The following is an 18,002-nucleotide window of genomic DNA, read 5'->3' on the forward strand; positions in this document are numbered from 1 at the left end:
TGTTTGTTTTATGAAAATGTTTTGTAAAATCTAAATTTTAATCTAATCAAAGAGGTAACTATATGGCGGGAGTACAGACAACTTATGCTTACCTCACAGACTGAAGAGATCAAATGTTTTGGAATGTAAATATTGCCTGAGGGCATTTTTTGGGTCTCATCATCAGAAATGTCATAATCTGTAGACATATTTCTTAATTTCTTTGATGAGAGAGAATAGTCTCCATTCTCTTCAGAAGTACCTAAGACCAAAATGGAGAACACATGTTGGAAAAATTATAAAATAAAGTAAAAAATTAATATTATATTGCTTTATTAAATATACATTGGTGTATGTTTCATTTGCGTTTATTACCAAAATCAAATGTACAAATTGTTCTGTTTGCACAATTTTAACACACAGATACAAATATATTAAGTATGAAAAAGTTATTAAAAGTATTAAAATTTTTCTTCCACTGAAAATGTATTTCTGATAGATACCTCTCTCACACAAAGCTATCTCAATGTTTGTCTGCCCTCTAAGCTTTGCTAAAACATTTTTGTGATCAGTGCACCAGTTTATATACCCCATCAATTTTGCACCCTTTCTGAACATGTACATATCATGTGACTACTCTCCACCAATAGTATTGTGCCACCTATACTGGTGCAGCTAGCTTCCTCTGCTATTGCCGCTCAATCCTCACTTTTGAGAATTGGCAAGTGAGAATAGTGGAGAGGAAGGGTGGGAAGTGTGTGAAAGGAGGTAAGTACCTATCAGAAATACATTTTCAGTGTAAGAAAAATGTTAACCTCCTAATCCCACATTGCATAGGTGGAGGTGTCAGTGTAGGTGCACAAATATCAAACCAAATGGAAAGCAACTGCCCAGAATTAATGGGTGTGCCTGGAGATGAAAAAGAAGCACACCTGTGGGGTACCACACTACTTCTGGAACAGATGTGCTCTTTGCCCAGGAACTAGAAAATGAATCCAAAATGGGAGGAAAGGGAAGTTACTTGCACAAGCAGAATATGGTTTGACAGGTGCAAGCTATAGTAACATAGAAACGGAATGAGCTTTATACATTCTCAACCTCAACTGGACATATGAGGTTCCATAACTCGTCCTCAGCATTATTAAATCCACTACTTTTAGCCCTAATAGTACAGTTTCTAACTTCTTGAAAGTCATTGTTAGCTGATGTATCCATTGCAGATTATTGTGCATATGAGAGGATGACTTCAGATTGGCTTTGGATGGGGTTTAGAAGCCAGTTCCTTTGCTAAAACACTCTGCTGTGCATCTTTACTTCTTCTTTCCATGTAAAACACTGAAGACTCCCTTACTCGAAATGTTTTGTCTCTTTGTTTTATATCATTAAGAAATATCATATTACTACAATATTCTTCCTTGGAAAGGCTACAACATAAATGTTCAGCCGTAAGTCTTTGTGTAGTAGCTTTGCATCATCCAATGACGAAATTTGCTCTAAATGAAATAACAAAGAGTCTTCAACATGTTGCACATGGTATCACAGCTCATATCTACACTACTTTATTAGCATATAGAAATTGTTCATGTAAATATAAATTAATCTATTATAAAAAATGTTTCTCTTTTGTTTGTTTTTTTGTCTTGTAACAAAGACATAGTATCAAACATTTTGATTATCCTTCACTTGTTTTATGCAGTGTAGTTATAGTGGTGAGTGTGAATACCTTTAATGTAATAGTTTTTGTTCTAATTAAAAAATGTTGAGAATATTTTTGAAGGAAAACTTTTATAAATTCCTTACCAAGTGCTGAGAATCCAAACCCTTCAAATGAGGAAAAAGAACTTTCTCTTATAGCACAATCCTGTTGAGTAGTATCGTCGCATATAAAACCAGAACTGAGAATACGCTTCATCTGGGCAGCTTCTAAAAAAAATAATAAAAAACACGACAAAGTGAGTAGTTTCATTAATAACTATAGCAAAAAATCTGCCATGATTAGCTATGAAGAAATTACCAATCAACTTCTAAGAATGACTAACACCTGTAAAACAAAATTAAACATTTCTTGAATGTGAACAGATGAGTGTGCACATGATGGACAGTTAATTTTTTATTTTAGTTGTCTTAACCAAAGATTTCTGTTAGTAGCCCAGCAGTAAGATTGAAGGCTTATAAAAGTAACATTCCGTGTTCAATACTCACAGTGGGTCAATGGAGATAGTCCATTGTGTAGCTCCATGCTTAAAAACAAACAATTTAAGTTGAGCAATGATCTTTTAAGTTTCCATTTATTACCAAGAACTATTTGAATGGTCATGTATCTAACAGTATTTTTTAAGTAAAGTTATATAGCTATTGTTCAATATAAGTTCTTCCATTTTAAAATTTCAGAAAACACGAATTGATGATAGGAAAATTAACCGTAAGTACTGTTGTTTTAATGCAAATCTATGAAATAATCTTCCGGTCCTCTGTCCATTTCAGGGAATTGAACTCTAGGATTAGCTTTTGTAAGTCTATATGTTTACTGCTGATTCACCGAGAGACTTTAAGAGCTGTTAGGTAGTAGGTACCACAACATAGGTGCAAGGAACATTACTAAAACTATACAGTTTCCAGTTCACAAATTTAAAATATAAAAGGCTAAAGGTGGGAGGAAATTATACTGCATTTCACCAAGTTACAGCATCACCAGGAATGAAAGATTTCAAACTTAATACAAAACCTAATTTACATATAAAATATATGTGTTCATTTTCGTAACATGTAGAAACAAGCAAAACATTTTAAGTCAATTAAACTTGTTTCCACATGTTAATTTCAACGTTTTATTATTATTTAATGAGAAAATTATTGAATTAGAGGTTTCAACTACTTTCCTTCCCCTATATATATTCAGTATAAATTATGAACATTGTCTGAAAAATACTGATAAAATATGGTTACTATTAACAAAGTCAAGTCTTATAGTGTCTCATCTCCACTTCATTTTCGAATTTCATCAAACCGAGTGTGTCTCTGTCTGCCTCTCACTCTACTTCCTTTGACCATAACCATAAGAATTTCTGTCAATCTTCCCTTAATCTCATTATACACCCAAAGTAGAATATCTTAAACATGTCAAACAATTGTATCTTTGTTTTTGCACGTTTTGATAGTTACTCATTAGTTTTATTTTTATGTTGCTGATCTTTATCCTTCGTCTTAACACCACTTTTCTACCTCACAGAGTAGGACTGATCACATGGTTCTATTATGTATATATATATATATATCTCTGTGTGTCATGTTAACATTGGGAAGTGAGGAGATATGTCCCTAAAAGTACAAGTGACTATACAAGGTTATGGAAGAGCCTCATAGCTAAGCTCAGAAGCAACTTAGTAAAGTTGCTATGAGGCAGAAGTTTCCGTACAAGAAAAACATGAGGAAAAGTTAGCAACTGTGTTACCCATTGGCCACAAGTTCTGGATTACCTTCTTATAAGGCAGTGTAGCTCAGTGAAGTATGAAATTTAATATGCATAATATGCAAAAATGTTTACTTCTGAATAAAATATGAAGCCAAACTGAAACTGCATCTTCCCAAATGAAACTTTAATTCCATGGCTAGGGGCAGAACTGGTAGTAAAGATACAAAGAGATGGACAGACAAAGAAATTGATGATCAACATTTTGGAAAAGAACTAGAAGACCAATATCAATATCACGAGCTCTGAAGAGAATTTGTTAAGATAATAACTTTTGCTCAGGGCAACATAAAACTGGTGTAATAGTGGCAGTGATTTTGCTGCACCAATCACCATGAAAGTATATTTGCAGTGAGTCTTTAGAAGTGCAAACATTAACCATTTCTGAAGTACCAGACACTGGTAATATGATATGATCAACAATAACTATTTATGTTAGAAAGGTATGCTAACTTAGTAAACTGTCAGAATATTGAAACCAATTGAAGGTAAAAGAAAAGTGAATGTTTCCCATTTAAAAAAACAGCACATTGAACATTTATTATCCACTCTCAATAAGATTGATAATTACCTTCTCCAAATAAAATCAAGTGAAGTTGAGATGAACTTGGTAAAGATTAAAACATTAATGGAGATTGTATAGAGAAATGAAGTTGTCTGAAATACATAATTTGTTAGCCAAGTTAACTTTTCCTTATGCAATTGACATGGTACATAGTGGTGTTATCAGCCATGAAACATACCAAAAAAACTAGTTGAAAGTTAAATATATTACCCAATTCTTGGGAGATTGTGTGAAGTAATATGTGCAGTCACAAAATACACAAATCTCAGATAACATTAACCTGACATATGAGTTTGTCTTGGGTAAGGTGTCTCTCAGAGAGATGGCTGCAGAGTTTTGAAAGTACCACTGAATAAGTTTTGAGGGTTGCAAAAATTGAAGATGTTTGTTGCAATCTACCAAGAGCTTGGAAATCACCTGTTACATAAACTATTTCCATAATGAGAGAAGAATCTTGGATCAAGTTTTTGAAACAACTTACAACCAAGAGAAGTAGTCCACTTCTCATGGAGTTCTACTGAAAAACACAAGTTTTATTATCAGATTTCCGTACCATCATGTGGACAGAAGTAAGGTTATTCCTATGAAATATGAGGTGCTGAGAGTGTGGAAACACCCCTTGACATTAAGTATGGGGTACTGCACACCTATTGGTGATGTTAGAAAAAAAAGTGTTGATTTATTCTGTTTATGTTTTACATCACATGCATAGCTATACGAGTGCAATGAGTTTTTTTTTGAATATATAAATTTTGTAGTTTTTGCTAGTCTTGAGTGCTGTTGTATGGTGTTTATCACATATAGTAATTTACTGTGACAAAATATGACATCAGCCACTTCAGGAAAAGTTTGTTTCAAATTATTGTAGTTAAAAAAGCCTCTAATGGTTGGTTGCAGACTTAATGTTATGTTTCGTTGCTTTCAGTGTTTCATGGTAAACTTGCTATAACCATTGTTACAAGGACTATTATTAAGGAATGTATTTTTACTTATAAATGTAAATGTATGTTGAAGCTGGCTTCACTTTATTTATGTTTTTAACACAACAGCAATTGAAAGCATATTACCTGGTGTTCATCATATACAGGGGATTATGATTTTGTTCAATAGTTTTCAGCACCCACATTATAAATATTGTTCCAACATCAATGGGAGTTGACTCTAGAATACCAAATGAATGATAAATTAAATCTTAAATAGGTGATGAAACAGTCTGAAATTGTGAGTATGCCACTGGTAAGAACTGTTAACTTCAAGAAGTATGTCTACTTCACTGTCTATATGCAGGTGAGCAATATTCCATTGGTTGGTTGCCACAATAAAGCACTTATCCTACAAACAATTAAGCAAAACTACTAACAAGATATCTTTATACTGGTTACCGAAGAAGGTTGGCGACTTCACAAACTGTTGATTAATCTTCCTTTTGACCTTGATGGTTTAGCAGTGTCCAGAACAAACTCTAATATGAACCCATGAACTTATATCTGTTTGAAGTATAGCATTAACTGAAAGATAAATATGTGAGACCATGCAAGGTTTAGTAAAATGCCTGAAGCTCATAACGCAAAAGTATAACCAACCTTGCATATATTGTATGTGATTTGAGTAAAAATGATATTGAAAGATTTCATTGAACTCCATAAACTTAAATGTATTTCCAATCTAAAAACTGAATATATTACAATCAACACAAACATAAGAAATACTGAGTACGTTATTAAAACAATTTTAGTGCCTCACAACATCATTAGAATCCATGCTGCTGAATCCAGTCTTGCTTTATCTAATGACCATACCTCTTGACAATAGCCTTGCTGTGTAGTTTCCACTGCAAAAGGCTCCACCTTAATACTGTCATATCCAAAAAACACCCCTCCTTCCTGCAGCCTTTCCATAATTCATTTAATGTAAAAGGATAATAGTTTCCCAGTCTCCCTTTCAAAATTCTGATGATTCAGAGATCCATAGGCAACTTGATCAATATGTTTTTGTATGGACTAGCAAGAACACTCATTTCATTCTCTAGGTGCTTGAGGTATGAGATGGATGAATGGAAGGTATGACTGAAAGTCTTATCATTATGAACCCATACCCCATTGACCTCTTTTTCCATATGGAGATCCTTCTTGATTATTTTGTGTAGTGTTGTCTGGAGAACGTGGAAGACTTTTGCTTACTCTGGCTATAGGTATGACTTAATATAGTTCCCTTTTTGGATGGTTGCAGTGCCACAAGTTTAACCATATTCCTTTGTTTTCCAATGCATTAAGTATAAGAGATAGCCACAACTTGGAAATTCTAAATCCTTGATATGAGCATGTCTTTATGAACTGAAGATATGAATATTTTGTGTTGGAAAGAGCCTTTAGATATCCTTCCCAAAACCTATCAATTTTTCTTAGCATCACACTACATACAAAATACCATTTGCACTTATACACAAGTGAATCCACAAGTTTTTGAATATTTCCTTTATACCTAATTGAATATATTTTTCACCAACATTAATGAAAAAATATATATTACTCATATAAAGAGTTTTTATTCAAGATTAACAACTCACCTTCTGTTTTAGTCTCTTGTAAGTTAATAGACTGAAATGATAAATTACTTGAACTTTTGTCATTATCTTCATTATCATATTCACAAATTTTCTGTCCATTTTTTTCCCCAGAATTTTCTAATAAAAAAACAGTTTGTAGTTTACTTAGAAATACAGATGTACTTGGTTTAAATATTAAATGATTTACTTTGATTGCAATCAAAAGAACAAATTACTTTATTTAAACTAAATATTTTATTTCACTACTAAAAAAAAAACATTACTAAATTTTTACAAGACTTGATGAGTATTATTAACCCCAAGAAGTACTATGACAAGATGGTAAACAAACAGATGAACCATCATTTCCAGCCCATTTATGTCCTAACTGTTAAATTTAGCAGAACTTAGGTTGCAGATCTACCTAATTTACTCTTTTGGGAAATTGGTTTTAACTCAAAATACCATAATAATAAACATGAGTAGTTTAATGTTGTGGTTCTTTTGTTATAATTACAAAAAGAGTGAGGCTTTACACTAGAAAGCTTATCTAAAACATTTGCTTAATACGATTTTACTCTTATGCATGTCTTACCTAATGCTGAAATCATAACCCCATTAAATGAGTTAAAAGGGATGTCTTTAGCACAGTTTTGTTCAGTATTGTTGTGAAGAGCTGAGGATACCTTTTATCTGAGCAACATCTAAAAGAAAAGAAGACAAAGTGAAGAATTTCGGGAATTATTTTTGAAGTAAATCTGCTGTGATTAACTATTTTGAAATTACCAACCAATTCTAAGAATGGCTAACTTTTGTAAAACAAAATTAGATATATATTTTCCTTATGTGAAATGGGGTACATGCACATACTCGTGAGTAAAATATTCTTTTTTTGTTTAATTTATTTGCCTTAAGCAATGACTGTCATAAAACACATATTCACAGTTTACCATCTACATTTGATTATTTTTAAGAATTTTCTCATTTGAAGTCTATAAATATAGTTGCCGAATTTTCTGATCCTCAGTATTACCATGTTCAGGTCTTGCGTGAACTTTAACCCATCCCCCCCCCCATCCCCCCCTAACTAGGTAACTTTGCTTCCTCCGCCAGTGTATGCTATAACTATTCAATTTGAACCCTTAATTAGAACTGGGAAGAGCCTATGTAGGCCTAGCTTAAACGCGAAGCTTTCCAACTTTTTGAATTAGCGTTAGTGGAACTAGCCTAATATTGTGTAAAAAACATTAATGTTAGGCCTAAATTAATTCTGAACGTAAAACACTTGAAATAACTTGACATTTTGTATTACATGGGTAAAACAAAAGTACAAAAAGCCTAGCTTAAAAATAGCGTTAATATTAACTTTAATATTTTAGAAAACTTAATTCAGATATAAGCAATTGTTTTATGAAATTAGGCCTATGGATATGGTCAGTATTTTGTTTATAAGTTACACTAAATCTAGTTAGGCCTGTGTAACTTGTAAGAGTTACTGTAGTGTAGTTAGGCTCTAGGAATTCATAAACTTACTAATATTAAATAATGTTAACATTTATTTTGTGAACTGCTGTTTTCCTAGAACTTTATGCTGCTTTACATAAACGTTATGCCACTCTCACTTCTGTTTATATGTCATAATATTTGACGCCTATACTGTAAAGTTTGTAAACCTTTGAACTTTGAAGCATATTTCTTGTTAAACAGTGTTGCTTACTCCCTAAGTCATCAAACCAACCTCAAAAGGTCGGTAGATGTCGCCAGATATACCTTCTAAGGTAGTAAAATATGTCGCTTGACAATTTACAAAGTATTACACTTAGTAAACTGACAGAAGATATTTAACACATACCTGGAATCTTGTAAATCTGCATAATGTCTCTTTCTTTGTATATAGATAGTTTTTGGTGAGTGGTAATGGCTCAGGCGATTGATGATTGCTTTGACAAAATGTTGACGCAAGAGAAATCCATTCATCAAAATCTAGCAATTTTGTTAGTCAGTAATTTTTCGAAAGACCGCTATAGCTGTATAATAATAGCAGAGACAAGTTAAAAACTTTTGTACTTAGAATAACAGCCATATATCTGATCAATAGATCGATTATATACAGGTGAAAAAGTAAATACGACGTTGAATAGTACAACAGATACATTAGAAAGCTTCTAAACGTGTTTTAATTAATCTGTGTTATATAGCATTGTGGTTAGGGCATTCGACCTACAATCTGTGGGTTGCAGGATCGAATTTTGTTACTGAAAATGCTCGCCATTTCAACCGTGGGAGTGTTATAACTGTTCGTTGGTAAAGAGTAGCCCAAGACTTGGCGAGGACGTGTAGCTGTCTTCTATCTAGTATACTGTATATCATTTCATAATTAGGAATAGATAGTGATATAGCATTGATATTAGGTTTATGAGAAATTCAACAAACAAGCAAAACATTTTATATGTTGTTCCCCAAGAAACTTTTCACTTATGTTGCTTGATATTGACAATATTAAATAACACTAGAACACACGAAAGAAATCACAAATTTGGCCTACGAAATGGCTAGATTATGGTTAGCTAAGTTGGAGTTTTACTGTGGATGTGTTGTCAGTTTCTATATTACGAAAAGCAAGAATTATATAAACTAAATGCTTATTAAGTTCAAAAGAGAAGTTTAAATGGAACTACCCACTAAATTCTGTCTTGGTTTCTTTGTCATTATGGCCAAAGATTCTCGAACACTAACACCAGAAGCAAGAACGGAATATTGTTGTAAACTATATTTTTACTGCTGTGAATGGTTTTTTAGCTAGAGAGAGCTGTGGGATTTAATAGTAACCTTAAGCTAGGCCTGGGAAATTATAATTTGACATCAGCGTTTTCGCAGTATATTTTGAGATAGATAAAGTTATTTGATGATATAAAGTTGAATCAGACAGTGTGATTTCCTGGAGTATTTGTGTTTGTGATAGGTAACACGCTTACTGAGTTACTCTGTAAAAGTAGTTGATTTTACATTAATTCTAGTATTGTTACAGAGATTTGAAAGTCATTTGCAATGTAGGCCTACAAGATTTTACGAAAGTGTACATCTTACAAGTGTTCAAGATTATAGAAATGTTGAAAGAGGAACTAAACTAAATTGTTATAGCTTATGTGGAATGGATTTTGAAATATTTTCACGAGATAACTTAAAAGGACCCCACCCCCTTCCCCAAACAGAGAACAACAATACAATGATATCAACCTGGCCTATTAAAACAGTGGAATTACATTTGTAATGTAAAGAACAGGTATATTTGTAAACAACAAATGATTTTGTTAGTTTTCTAACATTGTCTTTTAATGTGGACAATTTTAGAAGATTAAATAAACTTTTAAGCACAGATGTGAGATGAAATTGAGGTCAAACAGTTCTAAGCAATAAGAAAATTTTAGATCTCAAGTACAAATATTTATCACCTGGAGAAGGAAGTCTAAGGTGGTAGAAAGCTTATAAGCAGTTTTTTGTTTTGTTTGAATTTATCCACAAAGCTACACAATGGGCTATCTGTGCTCTGCCCACCATGCGGTCTCAAGTATCGAAACCCGGTTTCTAGCGTTGTAAGTCTGCAGACACACCGCTGTGCCACTGGGGGACTATAAGCAGTTGGAATAAGAAAAGCCTTAGTATTATTGGAACTAGTTTCCATTACATTTTTAACTTAATTGTTCACAAAATAAAGAAGAATACACTTTTTTTGCAATATATGTTGAATATTAGCCGATTTTTGTGTCAAAAAAGAAATGATTATTACAAATACGTTGTGTATGTCTCATTATAACAAACTAAGATTGTATTTACGAGATTGGATATTAAAACAAAACGTGTGATCAGTTATCAAAATTTCAAAGCTCACTTCGTAAATGTAAAATATAAATTAATAAAAAATTTTATTTGTATGAATCCATCCAGCTTTTCCTCCAGGCAGCACACTGTGTACAATGTTATATTACACTCTCCTGCTCTCATAAATGATTATGCAAGTGCCAGATCTTGCATGTACCAGTACTATGTTTGACATTTAGTGATTTCCATGTGCTATTTTCGTGCATGATAGGTAGCATCCACGTTATATCTGGTCCCTCAGTTGCTCTTCTCAAAACTTCTAACTGGTTGTACAGGATGTTAATCAAATGCAAAATTGTCACTTCTCATATAGTTTGACATCATTGCTATTGCCATGGCTTTAGACGTCTCAGTGTCCAGGACCTGAACATTCACTGAATGGACATGATCTCATGGGCTGGTAAGATAAGCTATCGGTGTTTCCATACTGATGACCACATCTGGTTTGTACAACAAACTTGTACTCTTTTGGCATGGTTATTTAATGTGAAATCGTATCTTCTGAGTTTTAAAAGTTCTTTAACTATTTCAGTGATGCATGGTCCACTCATATATTGAACCCCTTTCCATACAAGTAGTGGTCATGATGTGTGACAAATATTACAACTACAAGTAGTTTTTTCTTTGTTGTAAAGTATCAGCACGAAGGAGTGCCCCAGATATGACTGACATATGTAATCATGCACTCTATTTTATCCTTTACCTGTGATAAAACTGCACCAATTCAGCAATCTCTGGAATCTGTATCCAGAAAGAACAGAGATGCTCGATAAGGAGAAGACAATACTAGCACACTTAAAGATATAGAGTATGTCTTAACATTCAAGTGTCCATAGAAAGCGCACATCAACTTTAGTCAGTGCAAAAAATGCTGTGTTCATCTTGGAGAAATTGACCACAAACTGTTGATAATATGCCACAAAACCTAGAAAGCTGTAAACTTTCCATTTGTTAAAAAGTAGAGGCCATTCCTTGACTGCTGTGATCTTCACAGGATCATTGGACAATATATCTCTGCCAACTATGTGACCAAAAAACTGCACTTCTGCATGCATGGCTACATACTTTCCTGGATTCAATTTCTAGTCTGCATTCCTGATGCACTGGAATACAATTATCAAGTTCTCAGTTCCAGCTTGACAAGTATTTAATCCATATATGTGAGATATCTTCCCCTTCCAGTTGTCTTAATGTAACTTGCACTAACCACACAAAAGTTGCAAGTGCATTACACAGATTGAAAGGCATTGTGCAGAATTTATGTAGTACTTCTCAAGAGCTGAAAAGAGTCTTAATTCTACTCTTACCATTATGTTCCACTTACTAATATCCATAAGCCAAGCCTAGTGTTCTGAACCAATGGGCATTTCCAACATATTTAGACGTTTGTCTATGCTTGTTAAAAGAAAGGCATTGACACACATCCACTTGTTTCTCCTTTAAAGTTCACAAATAATTTTGATATTCCTTTTTTCTTTTGAGAAATACGCAGGTTGTATTATTATTTTCTTAAACATCCATTCAATTTCAGTACTAGCTATATCCCTGGTTCACCAAGGAAGCCTGTATAGTGGTTGTTTTATTGGATATATGCCATCTGTATATGATGATGTGTAACCATTATCCAATGCATTCAACCATCTTGCCCCACAAACATAAAAGGAAACTCCTTGAGCAATTCTCTAGGTTCATGTGTCTGCATTAATTCAGACTTTCTGCACAATTCCCAACAAGAAACTTGAGGTACCCTAGAAATTGTGAGTTTGTTCTACAGTATGGCACAGTGATTGCAATACCAGCAGGGGTGAAATTCTCAAAAAAAAGTAGAGGTGCTCAGCTGGGTGAAGTGGACCTGTTTTTTGAAAAATAAAAAAATCTACATGTAAACATAAAAAAACGATAAAGCAGCTCAAATAAGTCCCAGTACTCATTACTGATTAGAACCAGCAGAATTTCACCCCTGAATACCAGTAGTACTGCTAGTCTTCATCTATTCTACCTCCTTTACCATGCCAATGATAATTCTAGCTGGAAGCTGGATGGCGTATGTCTTTAATTGTAAGCCAGCACTGGTACAACAAGTGTGCTTGAACAGTGATCTGTTCAAGCTAATACAGTCTCCTTTCCAGACAAAAACAGTGTGCTTTATGTGTTGGTTTTATCACCGCAGTAAGAGGTGAAAATGCATCATGCTGTACTCATAGTACAATACAGAATACTGCTTGCACATTAAGGGTAATTATCACATTATTTTTCATTGAACATGATGCCCACTTTTCTCGGCCTTAATCAGGCTGGTACTAGATGGTTTAAATGCAGAACTGTGGATATCCTATTCCAGTAGCGAAATTGGAACAATTTTCACAATAGGCCCTAAGATACGAGTGTCTGAGCCCAAATGAAAGACAACCTCTCTTTCTTGATGTGCAGTATTACCAAGACTAAGTTGGAGAAGCAACTCTACATTTACACCTAGCTTGTTGCCATTAACCAAAACAAAGTTTGTGTTAGATGGCAACAGTGTTGGATTAAAACAAAGCACATGTTTTACTCCACAGCAAGGTCGAAATATGTTCTGCTTGTTCCTGTGTCAGATAAAAAAACTAACCTCATGCACATGTATACTTATCAGCCCATACCACGTGACAACAAGTTCCATAGTTCTCTAAACTAGTCACCAGGCCTGTAGATGTGATCTGACTTTTGCACTTGCCTAACTTGGACTCTCAGTTGGCTGGCACAGCTACTGTTAAATGGTGACTTTTTCTTGTACGTATTGTCATATTGGCCTGAAATGTGAATGTGTATGTTACGTCTCTATGTTTGTTTGTTAATTTCCCGTATAATTTCTTTCCGAAGAACTTCAGCGATACAAGTCCTTTCTTAAATAAAACTAGTTTATTCTTTCTCAATACAACTTTGCTCACCCATTAGGAAAGATGGTTGCCATATCATGCTGCTGTGTTGTGTAGCGCATTTTCAGCCTTCTTATTTTAAGATATAAATTTTCAAAAATTTTCGTTTATTCAGAATCTATGCAGTTTTCACATAACACATAGTAAAAAAACAACAACAAAAAACCATTAAGTCGACGATGATGTAGCTACCTTTGCTGCTCTGTAGATCTTGCCTGCTCTGCCCATGGAAAATATTGTTATAACGCCGCACATCGTGCAAGATAAAGATGACAACAGTAACCTTCACTGTTAGAGCAGATGATATCTAAGGGTTATAACCTTACATATGTTGAATGACAATGATTAGTAGATAGAGGCTAGGGACAAATCCAACGTCTCCCATTAATTAAGTTACTTTAGATTTGAACACTATTAAATAGGATTTCAAGTGAGTTGATTGACGGAAAAAACATCTTAAGGGAAAAATCTAGTTCATCAATTGACGAAAACCCAGTAAGTATGCACATTGCACTTGCCTATAGATTTAAATAAATATTGCTTTCATTTTGTGTAACACATTATGCACAGTCTCGTTATTTCTTTGCTTAAACTCTTTAAATCCAGGAAGAAAATCAACTAAAAAACTGCTGTGTTACTTTGATAACGAAAAGAAAAAATGGGAAAAAAAATTACACCACAAAAATGGCTAATGTTAAATAGTTGTTTTAATATTTACAACGTTTCGGGATTGGACGCCCTTCCTCTTGTGATTTTAAACTTTAATGGAAACATTATTCATTTTTCGTGGTATATGTTTTTCCACTTTTTTTGTTTTGTCTTTAAATCTATTATTGCTTCATAATTTATACTGCCGATCCTCCTATTATAAAACCGCCGACCTACCGAATACTCTTTGCGGAAATTATATATTCACTGGTTTTATTAACTAAAAATCTCACAAAAAATTGATTCAAAGACGTAAACGGATATTTATAAAACACACAAACAAAGCTATACTATAGTTACGGTTTTCAACTGTAGGTGGTGCTGTACTTTGTGTTTGAAACATTTTGGTTATTTATTTTATGTAAGAAGTATTGATTGTTGTTACTCGAATTGAATGTGTAAGGTGAAGTATTTCTGATTTTAATGTTTTTAAGGCATTTCTATTTTTAAATCGTAGATCCAGGCTAAAAAGCAGTGTGGTAGTAGCGTTATTAGTACTATTAGTAATAGTATTACTTAAGTATTGATAGAAATTAATAAAAACATCATAACCCGAGTGCTTTCGAAATGTGGACCGTTCTTCTTCAGCTCAGGGGCAATCTGGAATTTTAAGTATTGCTATTAATATTATAAGTTATGAATTGAAAATATTATAAATATAACTTACAAGTATAAACTACTTAAGTAGTGTAACACTAACAACACAACAAGTTAGCTGGTGAATGTAACTTAAGTCTTAAGTTGTAGTTACAACTTATAATTTATATAAATAACAGACGGTTACCATATACTCAGATGATGGACAAACACATGATTTTGTTAGTGTTATAATGAAAACAAGTATAGAATGTCATGTTTAAATTTTGTATTATGTACTATCTGAAGGACATAAACTTTACCTTAAAGTTTACAGTAACTCAGTAAGACTAACCTTCAAGTTCTTGTGCACTCCAATTCAATCATGAAGTGCAACTTAAAATGATTTGTGGTATCCAGGTACACTAGTGTCTGACAGACGTTTATATGTTCCAGAAGTGTTATGCAGAATAATATTTCAGGCATGGACAATGAAGGAAAACAACACATAAAAAAATAATAAAACAAATTTTTTCATGTTTTTTCACAATAGTTTATTGGTTAGCTTCTAGTTGTTTGAACTCAAACTGGCTAATGGTGCTGGAAAAGTTTTCAGCAACATCTACACAGGATAAAAACAGAACAAAGAATAATGTAATACTACAAGAGTTATACTGCACTATCCTAGAGTTCTTAGATTGCATATATCAGTGACTGTTTCAGATAACATATACAAAGGAAAGAATCCCCAAACTCATACCTTTATCAATGCTTATTCAAAAGAAAATATACAGGAGAGAGAGAGCCTCCAAGTCATACTAAAGTGTACAAGTATCTGTGTCACCAATTGAAATGGGTCGCCTCAACTCAAAAAGTATACATAAACACAGAATTAAATTGGTACAAGCTTCTGTGAGGTAACCTAAGCAATTGGTAAATGTTTGTGATCATTGGACATCTGATTTATGCTTATTGTATTAACTACATGCAGAACACGTACATAGAAGTATAGAAAATTACTTTATTATACCTTCCGACATGTATATTTTAAACTATGTATGGAAGAATTAACAATTATTTCAACTTGCAAATTTACAATGTAATGCTGTTGCTTTGTTAGATTCTAATTTGATCCCCCCACCAAAGTGTATTAAAATTGTTAAGAATTAATGTAATTAAGATGCCCTCCTTACTAAAAATATGATATGCAAAAATTAGTTTATCCACTTAAAATAGCAAAGTTTCCCTTAAAAAGGGGTTTTTGGTGTTAATCTGAAACTGAAGCATGCTTGATTAAAAAATAAAGTGAAAAACAACCCATGAAGATAATAAAACAATATAAAAAACAAACATGCACAGGCTTCATGAAAACATTTTAATAAGCCAGATATTGAGTGGATACTTCAGTGTTCACTTTTAACAGTTTTGTTTTTAATCTCTATGTTTGTGGGCATGGAGTGTATGGTGGTATTTCTTTCTTGCATGTATGTCTCATGTGTTTGGGCAGAAATGGAATGGTAGTGCAAGAAGAAAGTCCATTCCTGTTGAGTTTCTGTCTCAAAGACAGTGAGTGGAATCTGCTACTTTTTCATTTGTGGTGTCATGTTCCAGATGTACTAGTTTCCTGTTCAGATAAGAGTAGTTACCACAATAACTGGAGGAATGTCAGGAAATGTTATGTTTTTATGTACAACATAAAATCATCAGTATTTTTAAGTTTTCCATTTATTAATTACCAAGTTTAGTGAAACTTGAATATTTTCTACATTACATTTGTTTGCCCATAATATTTTCTTAGCACGAGGTCTTCCTTGTTGTTTAGTACCTGATATTGAAGATATTTGTAGATGGTAATACTTCCAAGTCAAGTTGTTAATGGTAAATTCTGTAAAATGAGTAGAATATTTCTGCTTGTAACAACACCAGCAAAAGTATGGATGTTGTAGTGTCAAACTGAAGCAAAATGCTGATAGAAATTCTCAACTTTATTGAAAACTATATGATAGTGAGTAGAATTATAAGAGCAACATGAAGTTAGTTTTATTCTGTTCCCTGGGGCACATCATCAAGTAATTTTCTCTGTCCCCATTGTAAAAATGAATGCAATTCTACATACAAAGTGTGATAACACAAATTGTATTTAGAATATTTTCTTAATTTTGAAATATTCATTGACTAAACTATCCAAACATTACATTTCTCTTTTTGAACACTGGATCTTATGAGTTTCTAGTATTGTATTTATGCATGTAAAAATATAATATTTGCTTTATCCCTTTTTTTAAGTTCCTAACATTATGATTTAAATTCTAATAATATAATATAGGTTTATTTTGAGAGAACTAAGTATTTCATAATTACCATAGCAAATTGTATTTATTTCTAAAATCTGCAATTAACATAGAAAAGAGTGTGTGTGTGAAACTTTGTAGGATATACATTATGTATGGAAATCATTATACATACCCATTAAGTATTTTGGTGTCAGTAAGTAATACCTTGTTTTTATTTCTTAGCTTGTGTTTAACAATGAGCACCCTAGAAAATATATTGGAGTCAAGAGATGATGTTGTGAAGGGCAAGCTAGCAATCTTTATTAAAAACCATACAGGAGAAGATGCATTAGGGTAAGTTCTAAAACTAAGTAGATAATGTATACATAATTGCTTTATTAATACGTTGCTAGAATCCAGCTGTGTTTGATACAGGTAATTTAATTTTCAAAACAGTTATGTGATTTGAAAGTATATTTATTTAGAAAACAAAACAATTAAAAAATTCTTCTACCAAAGTATTGTACCATTTTCAAAGTTATAAGAATAAGTTATTTAAGAAAATGAAAAAAATGTAGCACATTTAGACTTTAGGATATCCGATGAGCTGAATGTGTGGTAAGTTTATGATGTATATATGAACAATAAAAAAAGAAAATTTTTAAAGTTTTATTTGAAACATAATCAACCCAGTCACCACTAGCTGAAATTGTCTTTAAGAAATATTTATTGTCACTGCTGTTTAATCACTATAAAATCTCTCAGTTATTACAATTACTTAGCACATTTTCTAGTTTTAAGAAATATACAACAGAAAAGCCTTTTTTGTGTGTGCAACTATCTAGACAGCCCAGAATGATATGTGATATCCATTTAGCTATGGGAAAATATGACTGTCATTATGCATATAATGAGAGAGAATACGAGAGAAAATGAAGCACTAGAAATAGGTATGACTTCATTAAAAAAAAAGTACAGAAAGTAGCCATGGTGAAACTATATATATATATATATATATATATATATATACACAATAAATTAAATAAATAATTAGTTTATTATTATCTATTACTTACTTAACGTACGACTAACT

At 32.7% G+C, this 18,002-nt stretch overlaps 2 protein-coding genes across 5 annotated transcripts in view; one reads left to right on the plus strand and one right to left on the minus strand.

Annotated features, from left to right (window-relative positions):
• Positions 1 to 8,265, minus strand: part of LOC111086258 (anoctamin-5-like) — a 14,641-nt gene extending 6,376 nt beyond the window's left edge. The window contains exons 1-5 of one of the 2 annotated variants that reach the window (XM_022388426.1): positions 8,092 to 8,265; positions 7,154 to 7,262; positions 6,580 to 6,696; positions 1,780 to 1,902; positions 93 to 241 (exon numbers count right to left, since the gene is read on the minus strand). In XM_022388426.1, the coding sequence (XP_022244134.1) occupies positions 93 to 241; positions 1,780 to 1,902; positions 6,580 to 6,696; positions 7,154 to 7,169 (405 nt within the window). In that variant the 5' untranslated portion in view covers positions 7,170 to 7,262; positions 8,092 to 8,265. Of the gene's footprint in view, positions 1 to 92; positions 242 to 1,779; positions 1,903 to 6,579; positions 6,697 to 7,153; positions 7,263 to 8,091 lie in introns of those variants that run through there. The other variant, XM_022388428.1, reaches the window with a different exon arrangement.
• A 6,127-nt stretch (positions 8,266 to 14,392) lies between these two features.
• Positions 14,393 to 18,002, plus strand: part of LOC106461265 (CUE domain-containing protein 2-A-like) — a 19,377-nt gene continuing 15,767 nt past the window's right edge. The window contains exons 1-2 of one of the 3 annotated variants that reach the window (XM_022388442.1): positions 14,393 to 14,463; positions 17,153 to 17,263. In XM_022388442.1, coding sequence (XP_022244150.1) covers positions 17,166 to 17,263 — 98 coding nt within the window. In that variant the 5' untranslated portion in view covers positions 14,393 to 14,463; positions 17,153 to 17,165. Of the gene's footprint in view, positions 14,464 to 14,509; positions 14,673 to 17,152; positions 17,264 to 18,002 lie in introns of those variants that run through there. The other 2 variants (XM_013921079.2, XM_022388434.1) reach the window with 2 other exon arrangements.

The sequence above is a fragment of the Limulus polyphemus genome, unplaced genomic scaffold, assembly GCF_000517525.1.
Source record: "Limulus polyphemus unplaced genomic scaffold, Limulus_polyphemus-2.1.2 Scaffold38, whole genome shotgun sequence".
Classification (NCBI taxonomy): Eukaryota; Metazoa; Arthropoda; class Merostomata; order Xiphosura; family Limulidae; genus Limulus; species Limulus polyphemus.